This window comes from Xenopus laevis, chromosome 3L (assembly GCF_017654675.1).
Source record: "Xenopus laevis strain J_2021 chromosome 3L, Xenopus_laevis_v10.1, whole genome shotgun sequence".
Classification (NCBI taxonomy): Eukaryota; Metazoa; Chordata; class Amphibia; order Anura; family Pipidae; genus Xenopus; species Xenopus laevis.
The window spans coordinates 143921461-143939296 of record NC_054375.1 but is presented as its reverse complement, the minus strand read 5'-3'; the positions used below and the strand labels follow the sequence as shown (position 1 = coordinate 143939296).

Sequence of the window (17836 nt, the reverse complement as noted above, 5' to 3'; positions counted from 1 at the left end):
TAGGTTTGGGGAGGCTTAACCTCTCCTAGTCTTAATGAAAATTCGCCTATGGTTTCCACTGAAATAGCCGACTTATGACTATACAAAATGAAATGGAAGATGTGATGGAGAATCAGAAGGTTTGTTTTCTGTTCTGTATCATTAGAAGTGGAGGTGATAGTTACTTTGTATTATGCACTCGTTGATTTCCTCACTGTCATTTGCAGCGGTGCTGTAACCTAAAAGAAAGATATTTATATTACTCTACTGATGTGGCTCAATGACAATATACTTAAACAGAACTGCCATTCAACACAACAGACATCTGCATACAAACTGAAATAAAGGAGAACTGAAGCTCAACAAAGAATTACTGTTACATGTGGGTTTCTGAACCAGCCCGTGTCCCCAGTATGACTTCTTTCCTGTTACTTCACAGCACATGCTCAGTGACCTGAGATAAATACTGCTATACTTTATATAAACAAGCGGCTGTGTAGCCATGGGGGCAGTCATTCAAGCACAGGATAAACAGTAGATAACAGATAAGTACTACTATAGTTTATATAAACAAGCTGCTGTGTAGCCATGGGGGCAGCCATTCAAGCACAGGATACACAGTAGATAACAGATAAGTACTACTATAGTTTATATAAACAAGCTGCTGTGGAGCCATGGGGGCAGCCATTCAAGCACAGGATACACAGTAGATAACAGATAAGTACTACTATAGTTTATATAAACAAGCTGCTGTGGAGCCATGGGGGCAGCCATTCAAGCACAGGATACACAGTAGATAACAGATAAGTACTACTATAGTTTATATAAACAAGCTGCTGTGTGGCCATGGGGGCAGCCATTCAAGCACAGGATACACAGTAGATAACAGATAAGTACTACTATAGTTTATAAAAACAAGCTGCTGTGTAGCCATGGGGGCAGCCATTCAAGCACAGGATACACAGTAGATAACAGATAAGTACTACTATAGTTTATATAAACAAGCTGCTGTGTAGCCATGGGGGCAGCCATTCAAGCACAGGATACACAGTAGATAACATATAAGTACTACTATAGTTTATATAAACAAGCTGCTGTGTAGCCATGGGGGCAGCCATTCAAGCACAGGATACACAGTAGATAACAGATAAGTACTACTATAGTTTATAAAAACAAGCTGCTGTGTAGCCATGGGGTGATGTGGTGACGGCTGATTCTGTTAATGCCTTTAAAGGAGAACTAAATCCCTTGTTAATTAAAATTCCCCATCCGGTTCGGTCCATTGGCCCCCTCAATGCCTTCTCCCTCCTTAATAACTCAGTGGATAAAGTGTCCCTGTCATGTACCTTGGCATAATTATGCAGGAGTATCGCAGCAAAGCTCTCTGGTGCCATCTTCTGTATCTTCGGATACTCTTCTTTTCCTTCGGCAATCTTCGGAGCTTTCCGCCAATGCGCAGTAGGAACGAATACCAGAATGGTCCTAACTGCGCATGTGCGAAAAAGCTCCGTGCTGGCGCTCACTTCCACGAAGAACCAGTAGATACAGAAGATGGCACCGGAGAGCTCCACTGCGCTACTCTGCATGAATATGCCAAGGTACATGACAGGGACACTTTTTCCACTGAGGAGGGAGAAAGCAGTGAGGGGGGCCAATAGATGGATGGGGATTTTTGATTAACGGGATGTTTACTTCTCCTTTAAAAGAGAGGCTTGGATGATTTCTTGGACAGACATAATATCATATAATAATATTGTGATACTAAACTCTATAGTAAGTATAGATATGGGTATATATAATTTATGTGAGTGAATAGAGGGGTGTGTGTATGGATGCTGGGTTTTCATTTGGAGGGGTTGAACTTGATGGACTTTGTCTTTTTTCAACCCAATTTAACTATGTAATTATGTAAGAAGATGGTTCTTTGATGTATGGGCGATTCAGTGCTGGATGAATAAAGCATTGAACGTTTAAGTTATATTTAACGTTCTCCTTTTGTGGTGCTCCGTGCCTCATTGCAGTGCTTAACTAGCATGTGCCAGGCCCCCCTGCAAAAAAATCTTCAAAGGGGCCCGGTGCACTCCAATCCTCATACTCCCAACCCTCCCGCCCACTTCCCGCCCCACCTCTGCTCACTCCCCTCCCTGTCTGGATTTCCGCCCCCCCCCCCCATCCACAATGCAGCCGGGGTGGGGGGAGTTTTCTTGTTAGCTATAGAGGAAGCGGACTCTGCAGTCCAGAGCCCCCTTTTTACTGGGCCCCCCTGTGACTGTGGGGTCTGCTTCTATAGTTATGCCACTGTATATAATAATATAAGAAGACTTTTGGGGGGGGTTTACCATAAACTAGGAACTAGAGGATGTTATAGGTTTGAGAAAATACTCATTACAGCAGTGTTTTCTCCCCTCACCCCCCAAACCAAGAAACCTTTATATCTTGAGGTTAGTATTCTCTTTAAAAAGCTGCTTTGAGATGAGAACCAGGCAGCAGCCCTCACATGCACTGATGGAACCTTCTAAGAACAGGAAGTGCAGCTCAACTGGATCCTGTTAACTTTAACCCCAGCAAACTAATCATGTAGATTCTCAAAGCACATAGTAAACTGCCAATTAAACCCCTGAAGCCCTGTCACAGTTTAATGTAATGTTGGTAAGGCAGAGACAGGTGAGGAAATCACAACCATGATTTCTTCTGACTCTTTCCAGCTTTCAAATGGGGGGGGTCACTGACCCCATCTAAAAAACAAATGCTCTGTAAGGCCGCAAATGTATTGTTATTGCTACTTTTTATTACTTACCCTATTCAGACCCTCTCCTATTCATATTCCAGTCTCTTATTCAAATCAATGCATGATTGCGAGGGTAGTTTGGACCCTAGAAACCAGATTGCAGAAATTGCAAACTGAAGAGCTGCTGAATAAAAAGCTAAATAACTCTGAAAAAAAAAACCAATTGCAAATTATCTCAGAATTTCACTCTCTACATCATACTAAAAGTAAATTTAAAGGGCTGGTTCACCTACAAACTTTTTGTTTTAGTTCAGTTAGTTTCAGATAGTTCTCCAGAAAATAAAGACTTTTTCCAATTACTTTCTATTTTCTATGTGTGACCATCTTTCTTATACTGAAGAGTAAAGTTTAATTTTTCACCTAAAGCAGGGGTGCCCAACCTGCGGCCCAGGATGGATATGACTGCGGCCGAGCTTGAACCACTCGGTTCCCGAGGAAACGTCATGTCGCAAAAGATATAGGAGGGGGGGACTCTTCCCATTGCCCAGTAAGTAATAACAATCCTATATAATAAAGTTGAAGTGTCTCTGCGTCCAGTCCCTGTGTCCGTGGGATTGCGCTACTGCGCATGTGCCCCACGGACCGTCTCTGGCGAATTTTCTACATATGTTCTAGCGCCCATTAATTTAACGGGCTTAATGTCTAGTATAATTATAAGTCTATTTAATATCCTGGTGTCCCATATTCTAGTGTATAGCTCCATCTGATATTGTAGTTCTTTCTGTGTATTTCTTTACTGTTACAAATCAAAAGTGTTTGTGTATTTCATGGGTGGCCCCAGACAATTTGTCTTTTTCCAATGTGGCCCAGGAAAGCCAAAAGGTTGGACACCCCTGACCTAAAGCATTTGTTCTAAATTGATACATTTAGTTGATACATTTCTTATCTTTGTCCCTGCTGAGCAGAATCCCTGCGTTTCATTACAGGCAGCTGTTAGACTTGATACAATAGTTGCTAATACTCCAGAGATGCTGCTGAGAAATGTATCAACTAAATGTTGTAAAATTGTAACAGTTCAGAATCTGCACCTGAATTACTGAGCTGCCAGACTCAAACACCAGAGACACGAACATTCAACTTTAAACTTAGATTTTGGAAATACGGTAAAAAATAAAAGTAGAAGTAGTTGGAAAAAGTCTTTATTTCTGGAGAACAATCTTAAAACAACTCAACTGAAAAGGTGTTTGGAAGGTGAACAAACCCATTTAACGCCACATTCATTTATATACCATCCACTTCTACCCCTTTCTGCTTAAACACTAAGCCCCAGGCTTTGTTAAGTCAGCATCAAAAATTCCTGCTCTTGAACTAAACTGGATCTGTGATGGAACAGGTGTGCCACCTTCAGGCAGAAAATAAACACCAGTCTGCGCAATAGAGTAGAATAGTTTGCAGCAAATAAATAATGAGGCTGCATTACACAAATAATTGAAATCTGTGGCTAGATGCCTATACAGGTATAGGAAACGTTATCCAGAAACCCGTGAATTTTGGAAAGGCCATCTCCCATTGACTACATTATAATAAAATAATCCAAATATTTAAAAATGATTTCCTTTTTCTTTGTAATAATAAAACAGTGACTTGTACTTGATCCCAGCTAAGATATAATTAATCCTTATTGGAGGCAAAACCAGCCTATTGGGTTTATTTAATGTTTACATGATTTTCTAGTAGACTTAAGGTATGGAGATCCAAATTTCGGACAGATCCGTTATTCGGAAAACCCCAGGTCCCGAGCATTCTGGATAACAGGTCCCTTACCTGTATATGAGACTATAAGTTAAGGGAGCAGCAGGTGTAATGATCAAATGATATGTCAAGTACCTACGGTTCTACTGCTTCTCTGCAAAAGGTCACATGTCGGCTAATTCAAGCCAGCAAACAATCCCCCCCAAATCTCATGCTAACTAGCAGTAGTGTGACTAGTTACCGACGGGCCTGGGTGCTGGATTCACACCCCCTACAAATCGTAAGACGAAATCTCCTGCCCTGCTATAAGACTTATTCTAGCTCCGGGGGGGCCCCATGAGGGTGTGAGCCCAGGTGCGATCACTTCTCCTGTTATGCCCCCACTCTCATGACTTATCCCGCAAAATTTTAACTGTCACCTGCCCATAACCCGCAAAATGTTGCCATTGTAGAAGCCATGCCCAATCAGTACCCATGTCTTCCAAGACAGGAAATCTTTAGAAGCAGAGGAAGAGTATCTCACCCCCACCCAAATCCAAACCCACAATGGTACCCCAAATATCAACTTGAATCAGCCAACTAGTGGGTCCCGTGGTTTTCAGGTCAACCCACACATCACCACTGGGTATCTCTAGATATGGAAACCACTGCATATTTTAACTGAGAACTGGTTCACCCCCACAATCAAACAGCGGACATTTAATTCTCTAAAGGAAAAGTGATTTTCTTTGGGGAATCTGACGGATGTGATTTGGGTTCCTATGGGAGGCCTGGCCTGGGATTCTATAAATGCGTGGGCATAACTAATATATTCAATACAGCACTCCAGCTGTCCCTGAGTTATGTCTTCCTCCCCAAAGAAACAAAAGGACCAACAACATGACCCAACATGCAGTGGAACTAGAGAGAGAGAGGAGGAGACATGCTTGGGTTTCTTTCCGAGAAAAGTTTGTGGGTTTACGGGAATAGTTTACTTGCTGCTGGGATTTTTGAACAGTTAAAAATGATGTGACATTATGTTGACCAATAAAAGATTTTGAAAACACAACAGGGGTCATTTATCATCACAGGATAATTCTAATCACCCATGAGGTGCAGAGTGCAAGTATTTATAATTCTGAATTATGTTTATATTTTATATTATTATGTATGAGATCGCCCAAATTCGGTAAAAAAGTGTATTCTCAGCTATAGAGTTACAAGAGTGTTGAAAATGACAGTTTAGTATCATCTTAAATCTTATCTTGGCTGACAGTCAAGCTGCCCCACCTCCTGACTACAGCTTTGGAGGCTACTGATCTCAAACAAGATCACTTTACCAATTCTCTAACCATGTTTTGTTTAAAGGGATACTGTCAAGGGAATTTGTTTTTTCAAAATGCAGCATTTAATAGTACTGCTCCAGCAGAATGCTGCACTGTAATACATTTTTAAAAAGAGCAAACAGATTTTTTTTATATTTAATTTTGAAATCTGACATGGGGCTAGACATATTGTCAATTTACCATCTGCCCCCAGTCATGTGACTTGTGCTCTAATAAACTTCAGTCACTCTTTACTGCTGTACTACAAGTTGGAGTGATATCACCCCTCCCTTCCCCCCCAGCAGCCTAACAACAGAACAATGGAAAGGGCACCTTCCCAATATAAGCCGTCCCTCCTTCCACCCGCAACCGCCCAACTTCCGGGTTCCTTTTATAGAAGCGCGCTGACCCGCCCCACCAATGGCGTCACAAATGGGGCAGGGCAAGCAGGCGCGCGTCTATAAAAGTTGAACCCGGAAGTCGGAATCGGAAGCTGGCATTGTAAGGTCGGAGGCATGGAGAGCAGGCAGAAGAGCTCAAACCGAGGCCCGGAAGGGGGGTGCGAGGTAAACCCGCGGGTATCGGGCCGGCCCACAAATCACCAGTAAACAGATAACAGCTCCCTGACAAGATAACAGCTGCCTGGTAGATCTAAGAACAGCACTCAATAGTAAAATCCAGGTCCCACTGCGACACATTCAGTAGGAGTAACAACAGCCTGCCAGAAAGCAGTTCCATCCTAAGAGTGGTGGCACACGTGGCTACTTGGGGAGATTAGTCGACCAGAGACAAATCGGCTCGTCTTCAGGCGACTAATCTCCCCTAAATGCCTTCCTGCAGGCTACAATGTAGATCGCCAGCGGGATGGCACTTTCCGAAGTCGTCCAAAGTTTCCTCGTAAGGCAGCTTCGGACGACTTCAGAAAAATGAAGCAATCCGAGTGCCATCCCAAGGGCGATTTAAATTCTTGCCTGGGGGAAGGCATTTAGGGGAGATTAGTCACCCAAAGAAGAGACGATTTGTCGCTGAGCGACTAATCTCCCCCAGTAGCCACGTGTGCCACCACCCTAAAGTGCTGGCTCTTTCTGAAAGCACATGACCAGGCAAAATGACCTGAGATGCACCTACACACCAATATTAATAGTTTTTTATCTACAATCCCTACCATCAAGCAAGAGAGAACTGCTTTAGAGCACTGTTAGTTAACTTTTACCGCCCTCACGGTCGGTAATTGTAGTAGGCTCCTCCCACCTCCTTGACATCACTTGTGGGTTTGGTTTAAAGTAAGGGTCTGTGGGCTCAGGTGGGTGGGGTTAACTAGGGTCTGGTGTGGGTCATAGTTTTTGTGACCTGCACATCACTACCTTTGACCCCATCCCATGGATTTACAAATTGCTCCTGATTAGTGATGGGTGATTCTGACTAGTTTCGCCGTTAATTCGCGAAACAGCGAAAAAATTGCCAAAATGCATTGTCTATGGGAAACAACATTTTTTTGACAAGCGACAAATTTTTTCACCCGTTGGAGTCTATGGGCATCATTTTGACAGGAAAACTCAGCGAGTAATTTCACTCATCGCTACTCCTGATCGCTCCTGTCATTACAATAAATAAGTGTCAGGCTTTGGATAAATGATGGGGAGGCACATTTATCAAGGGTCGAATTTCGAGGGTTAATAAACCCTCTAATTTGACCCTCGAAGTTAAATCCTTTGAATTCGAATATCGAATTCGAAGGATTTAGCGCAAATAAAGTAAAAATCCTTCAAATTCGTCAAACAATTCGAACGATTTTAAGCGATGAATCAAAGGATTTTTCTTCGATCAAAAAAAGTTTAGAAAAGTGCTGGGGAAGGTCCCCATAGGCTAACATTGTACCTCGGTAGGTTTAAACTGCCGAAGTATGTAATCAAAGTATTTTTTAAAGAGACAGTACTTAGACTATCGAATGGTCGAATAGTCAAACGATTTTTAGTTGGAGTCGTTCGAATCGAAGTCGAAGGTCGTAGTAGCCTATACGATGGTTGAAGTACTCAAAAAAATACTTCAAAATTCGAAGTTTTTTTCATTCGAATCCTTCACTCGAGCTTAGTAAATGTGCCCCTAAGGGGCACATTTACTTAGCTCGACTGAAGGAATAGAATAAAAAACACTTAGAATTTCGAATGTTTTTTTTGGCTACTTTGACCATCGAATTGGCTACTTCGACCTTCGACTACGACTTCGAATCAAACCTTTCGAACTAAAAATGGTTTGACTATTCGACCATTCGATAGTCGAAGTACTGTTGCTTTAAAAAAAACTTCGACCCCCTTCTTCGCCACCTAAAACCTACCGAGCATCAATGTTAGCCTATGGCGAAGCTTTTTTTGATCGAAGGAAAATCGTTCGATCGATGGATTAAAATCCTTCGAATCGTTCGATTTGAAGGATTTAATCGTTCGACGATTTTTTCCTTCGATCGTAGGAAATATTCGAAGTCGAAGGATATAAGTCGCCACCTAAAACCTACGGAGCATCAATGTTAGCCTATGGGGAAGGTTTTTTTGATCGAAGGAAAATCGTTCGATGGATTAAAATCCTTGGAATCATTCGATCGAACGATTTTTCCTTCGATCGTACGAACGAAGGAAATGCGGTAAATCCTTCGACTTCGATATTCGAAGGATTTTACTTTGGTGGTCGAATATCGAGGGTTAATTAACCCTTGATATTCGACCCTTAGGAAATGTGCCCCTAAGTGTATAAAACTGTGAGTTGGTGCTGCCAAGTATATATACACTATTTCCCTTGTGTTATATCTGCCCTCTGACTGTAATCTGCTTGTAGTCTCAGTAGAGAAAGACACAACAGGAACCGAGGAGAGTGTCGAAATGGATTCTTGCAACCACTTTATCCAACAAACAGATGCCGATATATTTAGTTCTGGAGACTTAGCTGTAGATATACATACACCCCTGGGGACGGGAAGGCAAAAAACAGGTGGGGATTTTATTGTGGAGTACTAACTCACAGCGACCAATCAACAGCTGGCTCTGATCTGTCAACAACATTTAAACTAATGAAAGCAAAAGTCTGATAGGTTGCTAGGTTATAGCTTAAATAAATGATTCCAGTACAAACAAAATCTAACAAAATAACTGCCATTTGCACAAATCCTGCATGTAGAGAGACATGATGTCTGGTGAGTTTAATAGAGTGAGCTCTAATACATCTTCTAGGCAAAAGGAGCCCCCCTATAAGATATATTGGATCTAACTGTCAATGAATATCTGACACCCAACTCCTGAATGAAGAGAGAATGAAGAGAAACAGATGCTGAGAGGTGGATAGTGAAGATAAACTTGATTTTTCAAAAACGATATTTAATTGATTGTATTTAGAAATTTTCTTATTTCAGTATGATGAAGCTTATATTAAATATAATAGTTCCCCTTTAAGGTTCCAACCCTCTAATTGAAGCTCTCTCTTCTGCAAATCCAGCTCTGAATTTAGAGCCATGTATTAGGGTATATAAAACTACAGTTCCCAGAATCCCCTGACAGATAATAAATCTTGGCAAACCACAATGCCTGCCAGATTCTACTGTGCTTCTGTAATGCACCAGCAGACATATAAATATTTATTTCTCCTGATAAACATTCTTCCTTCTGTAAACAGTTACCGTTCAGTTGTGCTTCAATACTACACCGGCTATTTAGCATCCCTTTTGAAGACAATAACACATAGTACGGGAACCTTTATCTAGAAAGCTCCAAATTACGGAAAGGCCGACTTCATTTTATCCAATTTTTTTAAAAATGATTTCCTTTTTCTCTGTAATAATAAAACAGTAGCTTGAACTTGATCCCAGATAAGATATAATTGGAAGCAAATATCAGCCTATTGGGTTTACTTAATGTTTAAATGATTTTCTAGTAGACCGAACAGAAAGATCTGTTATCCGGAAAACCCCAGGTCCCGAGCATTCTGGGTAACAGGTCCCATACCTGTATATATGAACACACAAAACTGGATGGGATACAATTTAGTAATGGGTCCACCTTTTTTCTAACAGCTGCCAAACAAGATACCTGCATCTACTTCTACCATTCCTCTCCCAGCTCCATGCACCCTCAAGCCATGTCGAAGTTTCCTCTAACTTAGAACATCTCCCTCCTCATGCGCCTCTTACTGTTACCATGACGACATGCGGGTCCTTTCCCAGACACAGGTACTCCCAGCCCCTCTCTCCACTACAGGGAGCCCAGACAAGCTTCCTATTCCCGGCCTGGAACACAGAAAGGGACACACACAGACAATTACCGAATATCAGTAGGAACAGGGCGCAGTAGAATGTGAGATGATCCATGCCAGAACTTCTCTACTGGTTTCCTCTGCAGTTGGGAGACTTTTCTTTGTGTGACTAATAGAGATGGGCCACTCAGTGTTGCCTTTGGTTGGTGCTCCTTATATATATTCCTTTATCCAGGTGATGTCCCACCTGCCCTCTCCTCCTTGTCCAGTAATACCCCCCCCCCTGCTCAGATGGTCTGTCCTTTCCCTGTGCCTGTCTATCCTCAACAGTAACCCGTCTCTATAGTCCCAGCTGTACTTACTATGTCTGGAGGATTCTCTACTCTCTGACTCTACTCTCTAGTAGTTTATCCCTTTGCTATTCATAGTGGCCGGGTTATAGCACACCCCTCTCTGTATTCTACTCGCTGTATCCCTGCTCCTCACTCTCAGCTCCCCCTCACTCCCGTTACTCTCCCCTCACTCCCTCTGCTCTGCTGCTGTCCCGCCCGTACGTCTGTACCGGTGTCCCGAGGCTTCAGTGTGAGTGTAGTGGGGGGAAGTGAATGCGAGGGCGGGTGGGACAGTGAGGTCATTATCAGACTCAGGAGAAAGAGAGGAGGGGGCGGCGGTGGGAAGAAGAAGAAGCACAAAGTTGTGAGAGACCGAAAGCAAATGAGGAGACTAATCGGAAAGTGACGAAAAAACCCGAGGAAAATCCCCAGAACAGAGTAAGGGCAGACACACCGTGTCAATTTATCAGGGGCAACTATAATGGTACAGGCCAGAATTAGCCCGGTGTTATACACACATGAGGCTGCCGAATTCCCGCACTCACTGACTGGTTCAGCGTAAGTGACGTGACGCAGCATCATTGCGTCACCACTTCTGCCAGTTTGTGCAGGAAATTACAGCCCTGTGTTTTTTGCCCTCACACTGTGAGGTGAATGTTTTGTACTTTCATAGCAATAAACTTCTCTTCATGGCATGTCTGGTCTGGGAGTCAAAATAGGTCCTGGCATTCCAAATACAGAGAGACCCAATCAGCTCCCCACTAGCTCACTAAATAGTGACTTTTTATGGCAGCCCCTCTGGCATTTGCCAGAACCCACAAATTGCCAGTCCGGGCCTGCTTCATAGTAGCCACAATGTCCTGTGGTAAGACCAGTCTGATACACAACACTTAAAGGAAAACTATACCCCCCAAACAATGTAGGTCTCTATAAAAAGATATTGGGTTTAAGGGTTCCAGCAAACGGGCAGATTCGGGGAGATTTAGTCGCCTGGCGACTAATCACCTCTTCTGCGGGGTGGCAATCTCCCCGAACTGCCTTCCCCCTGCTATAATGAGAAAACGTCAGCGCCAATGCACTCGCGGCACTTCGATTTCCGAAGTTGTCTCGTGAGGCAACTTCGGGCGACTTTGGAAATCGAAGCGCCGTGAGTTCATTGGCAGGCTGAATGCAGTTCGGGGACCAGGCGACTAAATCTCCCCAAATCTGCCCATGTGCTAGCTCCCTAAAACAGCTCATATATAAAACCCTGCTTCCATACCTCCCAACATTTTGAAAATAAAAGAAGGGGAAAAAAAGTTGTTGCGCTCATTTTTGTGGCCACATCCCCTAATTACCATATCCATTTTACAAAATTTAGCAGGTTATGAAAGTTTGAACATATTTCTGTGTTTTTTTTCAGTTATTACAGTTTTGCTAATGAAGGTGAATTGCTCTTTAAGCTGTGAATCTAACTTATTCCCAAGGGATCTGTTATCTAAATTGTTACAATTATATGCTTATCTCAAAATTGTTACAAAAGTAACTTATCTGCAGCTGTTCTGGGCTCTCTGCCAAGAGCCAATTAAGTTAGAAACGTTGTTTCTATTTGTGGCTGTTCAGTGCAGAGAAAAACGCGATTTTCCAGTACAAATGAGGGACTGCGGGTTGAGCTGTCAAAAAGGGACTGTCCCTCTGAAAATGGGACAATTGGGGGGTATGTGTTTGTACCTTCAATGTCATAGCAATAAGCTTCTCTTCATAGCAGGTCTGGACCTGGAGTCAAAATAGGCCCTGGCATTCCAAGTACAGAGAGGCCCAATCAGCTCCCCACCAGCTCACTAAATAGTGACTTTCTATGGCATCATATGGCAGCCCATCTGGCATTTGCCACAACCCTCAGATTGCCAGTCCGGCCTGCTTCATAGTAGCCACAATGCCCTGTGGTAGGACCAGTCTGATACACAACACTTAACCCCTCACAATATTTTTTGAGAGCTGTGAAGATGTGGAGTTGTTTACCTGAATCAGTGGTACAGGCTGATACATTAGATAGGTATAAGAAGGGGTTGGATGGTGTTTAGCAAGTGAGGGAATACAGGGTTATGGGAGATAGCTCATAGTACAAGTTGATCCAGGGACTGGTCCCATTGCCATTTTGGAGTCAGGAAGGAATTTTTTCCCCCTCTGAGGCAAATTGGAGAGACTTCAGATGTTTTTTTTTTTCCTTCCTCTGGATCAACTGGCAGTTAGGCAGGCAGGTTATATATATGGGGGTTATGTAATAAAAGGTACTACGTTTTCCCAGGTACAGTCACCCATAGCAACAAATCAGCATTTACTTGTCACCTGTTTGAATGCAAACATCTTATTGGTTGCTATAGGTCACTGCGCCTGGACAAACTGAGTGCCTTATATTACATATGGGGAATAGACTTAAAAGGTTGAACTTGATGGACGTGTCATTTTTCAGCCTTACTTATTATGTTACTATGAAACGGTTCTAGAATTCCTTTAACGGGAGTAGCGTGCAGCTGATCCCTGTGGGGCAACCTCTGAGAGCTGAGTAAGCTCAAGTCTCAGCAGGGAATATATGAGATTGTATTATGATAAATAGAAATCCATAATATACCACATCTATCTTGCATTCTGTACACACTGTAGCTCTTTCTTTTCACACCGGCATCTTGTATTACTATGAAGGCTAGCCCACATTTACTGCCTTGTCCCCTGGCACCATCTATATTTATTTCAGTTACTCTCCCCTTGTTACACCTCCTGCTGACACCATATTTCATTACAATACACACTATCCCTGCCTTTAGTTGGTTTTGCATATTAGAACTGGGTGAGATGCAAAGAAAAGACCCTCTACCCTACCAATTGGGATCGAAGTTTTGGTGTAGGCTTATGCTACCGCATGACAATGGCAAACTCTGGGCCCAAGGGTGCAACCATGTGACAGCACAAGGGGAGCTACTGTAAGCACCGCTCACCACAGGAGACTGAGAGTCTTGTTGGACAACTTACTTTATATACGCAGCTATAAAAAGCACCACAGCCTTGGTTCCTCTGTAGCAAATAGTGGTTGAGTGAAAAGGGAAGTGCTCTGCAACTTCCTACCACATCATCACCTCAGCAACGCTCTGCAAGGGTAATATGGAACATCGTGTGCTGTTGGTAACAACAGAAATTGGCTCTCTGGCCACAAGGCTCTCTTTAGATTGGGAGCGAAACGCACTAACGCACAAGACTCTCTTTAGATTGGGAGCGAACACAGTGACGCAAAAAACTCTCTTTAGATTGGGAGTGGAACACGCTGACACAAGACTCTCTTTAGATTGGGGGCAGAACACACTGACGCACAAGTCTCTCTTTAGATTGAGAGCAGTGCACACTGACACACAAGACTCTCTTTAGATTGGGAGCAGAACACACTGACGCACAAGGCTCTCTTTAGATTGGGAGCAGAACACACTGACGCACAAGGCTCTCTTTAGATTGAGGTGGAACACACTTATGCACAAGACTCTTTAGATTGGGAGTGGAACACACTGACACACAAGACTCTCTGTAGATTGGGAGCAGAACGCACTGACGCACAAAACTCTCTTTAGATTGGGGGCAGAACACACTGATGCGCAAGACTCAGTTAGATTGGGTGTGGAACACACTGACGCACAAGACTCTCTTTAGATTGGGAATGGAACACACTGACGCACAAAACTCTCTTTAGATTGGGGGCAGAACACACTGACGCACAAGTCTCTCTTTAGATTGAGAGCAGTGCACACTGATGCACAAGGCTCTCTAAATTGGGAGTGGAACACACTGATGCAGAAGGCTCTATAGATTGGGAACAGAACACACTGATGCACAAGGCTCTCTAGATTGGGAGTGGAACACACTGATGCAGAAGGCTCTCTTTAGATTGGGAGCAGAACACACGGTGACACAAGGCTCTCTTTAAATTGGGAGCAGAACACACAGACGCACAAGACACTCTTTAGATTGGGGGGGCGGAACACACTGACGCACAAGGCTCTAGATTGGGAGCAGAACACACTGACGCTCAAGGCTCTTTAGATTGGGAGTCGAACGCACTGACGCACAAGGCTCTTATTAGATTTGTAGAGGAACACACTGACGCACAATGCTTTAGATAGGTCGAAAAGCACACTCTGTGTGCATTTCAGAATTGATCTATTTTAATAACAATAAATGATAGGTTTCACATTCAAATGTGTTTTCTGCATGTTTCTGGGTCATGTGTGCTTAGAGGCCTCTCAACAGTTAGATAGAGGATAATGATAAAGATGAGATAGCCGTTAGATAGCTGAAGTGACCCCTTGCTGCCCTGGATATTCTCAGAACTATGGCTGATTGCGGATACTGCAGTATTTTCATATATTTCAACCTTGTAATATAAGGTGGAACCTTAAGGGGAGGGGGGCCTTGAATGGAAGTCTGAAAGTGGAACACATTGTAGTATAAATAAAATGCACATTTCATGTATAATACACCATAGTCATAACCTTTCTCCATTACTAGAGGCCTCCTCCAGCAACAAATCCAAGGGCATGATCGCATTGTGTTAACCAGACCATGGGTTTTTTTTTAAAAAAAATTCCATGGATAAAACTTCAGAATATTTTTGTTTGGGGAAGCCAATCAAACATTTCTGAAGAAGGAATTCTAGATGGCCCCTGTGTCACGAGATTCACAAGTACGGGTGTTCAAAAATGGACGCAATGGAAATGCAATATTGATTCAATTCAGTAAGAAATATTAAGGTCCAAACGCTCCTGCACTTCCATGTTATTGGCAAAACATCCAGCCTGCCTCTTCTAATGAATGGAATGCTAGTGCATCTATTGAAGCTGGGGATCCCTGGTAGTAGTTTCACGGGTCTGCGGTCACCAGACTTGCACCCAGTGAATCAGATACAAACAAAAATTTTGAATGCTTTCTCCAGAAGTGGCGCAACTCCCTCCACTCCAAAAAAATGCAAGACATAAATGGCACCCGATCCATGTCGAAACACAAGGACCATTTTGTCCATTTTGATACTTCTCTTATCCATTTTTCAGTGACTGGAATTATGGGGAAAGATGCCACATTTTGGGTAAAACGTCTGAAATTGCACTTTGTCCACAACACTTGTGTTCATCAATAACATGGTGTTCTAAGTAGAATCGTTTACTCGCAAAGGATCTGCAGATCTGCATGTGTTTGTGATAGAGAGATATTTGTAGAGCGGCAGGAAATGGGGAAACCCACAAGTACACTCAGCAGATTGACATTTGAGGCAGGGGAGATGGTGTGATTTTGAAATGTTTTTGTTATATACAGAGAGTGAGAGATGTTTTTGGTGTCCAGGACTTTAGCCGTGGCAGGGCCTGGGAACCCCATTATTCATTATTCCTATGGCATCTTGGCTGTTGAAGAACTATAACTCATACCATCCTCTGTGAGGTGCACTTCAACAGCACTGATCTATAGCAGCTGTAAGTAATATTAGGCATAACCACCACTTTACTCCAATGTCCTCCCTGCTAATCTCATGGGTCCAAGTGTTATAGTGCCATGCCAACAGACACAGGTGTGCCTGGATCAGTGGTTGGGTATTCATGCCAGCATCAAACAGCCCTGGCCTGTACTCTGTGTTTACTCATTACCCTTGTTGAAGGAGGAGTAGAGGAGCTCTAAAGCTTGCCTCAAGTCATAGCTACATGGGCCTGGAATTTGCTTATTTTTTAAGTAAAACATTGATATAGAATATAAATGTGTTGGGAATATGTCCTATTTATCCTCCTTTGACTGTAGTTTAAGTTATTAGCAGACATCATAACCCTTCTTGTTGGGGAGTCACCTGTATTTATATAGTACATCCGGCAGGGGTGGAACAAGGGTGTGTGCTCTGGGCAGAAAATGCATGCACTGGGCAGAACGGAGCATGGTTTAAGAGCAGAGGTTCCCAACCTTTTTTACCCAAGGGCCACATTCACATGTAAAGAAAGTTGGCGAGCAACACAAGCATTAAAATGTTCCTGAGAGAGACTCTGTTTGGCAATAAATCTGGTTTTGACGCAAACAAAACTTGCCTGGAATTCAAAAATAAGCTCCTGCTTTGAGGTCACTGGGAGCAACATCCAAGGGGTTGGCGAGCAACATGTTGATCACGAGCTACTGGTTGGGGATCACTGCTTAAGGCTAAGGTCAGACAAAGCCGAATTGAGCCTGCTCAAAGGGGACCCATCACCCAAAAAAATTATTCCAAATACTATTTTATCACATTAGTCAAGCAAAATGGACTTCAGTTACACTGTATAAATTATTTGAATCTTGTTTCCTTCATTCTGGGAACTCGTAATTATAGCAAGCAGGCAGGAGCATTGTGTGGACACTGTTATTAAGACAAGTCTTGTATCATCTCAGTATCTTGTTTGTGCACCAGAATGGGGGACCTGATGTCCATCCCCATGTCCTGGATACACAATTAAATGGTGAAGAGAACTGGGGGAATGTGGGGAGAGCAGTGACATCTAGGAAGTGCTGAATGGAAAGTGAAAGTTATTGCTTGCCAGCCTCTATGCCTAAGGCATAGAGGAGGGACAGACAATATTTGATTGACTGCTGAGATTTTTAAACAAGTTTACAACAGCTATGAATGCTTTAATAAAAAAAAAGTTTTTGGATTTCATGTTTAACTTGAAAAGGACTTTTATTAAACAGCTTTTTATGTCTGAGTGACAGGTCCACTTTAAATCCGTTGACCGATTTCAGCCCCTACTAAGAGCAGTATCCTCCTCCTTCACTCAAATCCAGAATCCTTGAGTGTGGCATGAACACACTCAGTGGATTTTGGTGAAGAAATTATATGATATTTTGCATTTTGCTCCGAAATCCACCAAGTACATTAGTGCCGTGGCTGACACAATAGTTATGGACATGAATGAAGAAGAAGGATACTGCTCGTGATAGGCATTGGAATTCACAAGCTGATTTTGAGTACTAGGATGGGGCCCAGACCATGAGCAATATCTTATCAGTTCAGTTCAAAGAAATAGCAGTCAGGAGGCAGCCCTGCAACCCTAGGTATTCAACAAACCCTGAGCATCTGCAGAGGCTTTGTGTAATATAACTATATGAGCTGGAAGTCTGCAGCCATCAGCTTACGGTATATCACTTTTTATCTGTGTTTTTTACCTACAGCTTTCATAAGTTACAGCTTATTTATTTAACTTTGACATTTTACAAGCAAAGGGCAAGGTATCAACACGTCCCAGCTGACACACTTTTCTATTTCCCGCGAGCACCGGGTCCATATGCGCAATCACATTGGTTTATAATACAGGCCTTTAACATAACAAGAAACAGGAACCTCTCATAAAGGGGACATAAAAAGCAGTGGGGAAAAAGGGAAACGGAAATGGGTGCACCAGGAGATTTCTCAAATGCCGTCATCACCCATACTGTATGCCGCTGAAATCTTTCACCATGCATACAGGCAGATTTAGGGCTAA

At 42.9% G+C, this 17836-nt stretch overlaps 1 protein-coding gene across 2 annotated transcripts in view; it reads right to left on the bottom strand.

Annotated features, from left to right (window-relative positions):
• The window catches only part of adgre5.L (adhesion G protein-coupled receptor E5 L homeolog), a 51550-nt gene extending 40928 nt beyond the window's left edge, over positions 1–10622 (bottom strand). For both annotated transcript variants that reach the window (XM_041587195.1, XM_041587196.1), the window contains exons 1-2: positions 10069–10622; positions 165–218 (exon numbers count right to left, since the gene is read on the bottom strand). In XM_041587195.1, coding sequence (XP_041443129.1) covers positions 165–218; positions 10069–10114 — 100 coding nt within the window. In that variant the 5' untranslated portion in view covers positions 10115–10622. The remainder of the gene's footprint in view (positions 1–164; positions 219–10068) is intronic.
• Between the last annotated feature and the right edge of the window lie 7214 nt (positions 10623–17836).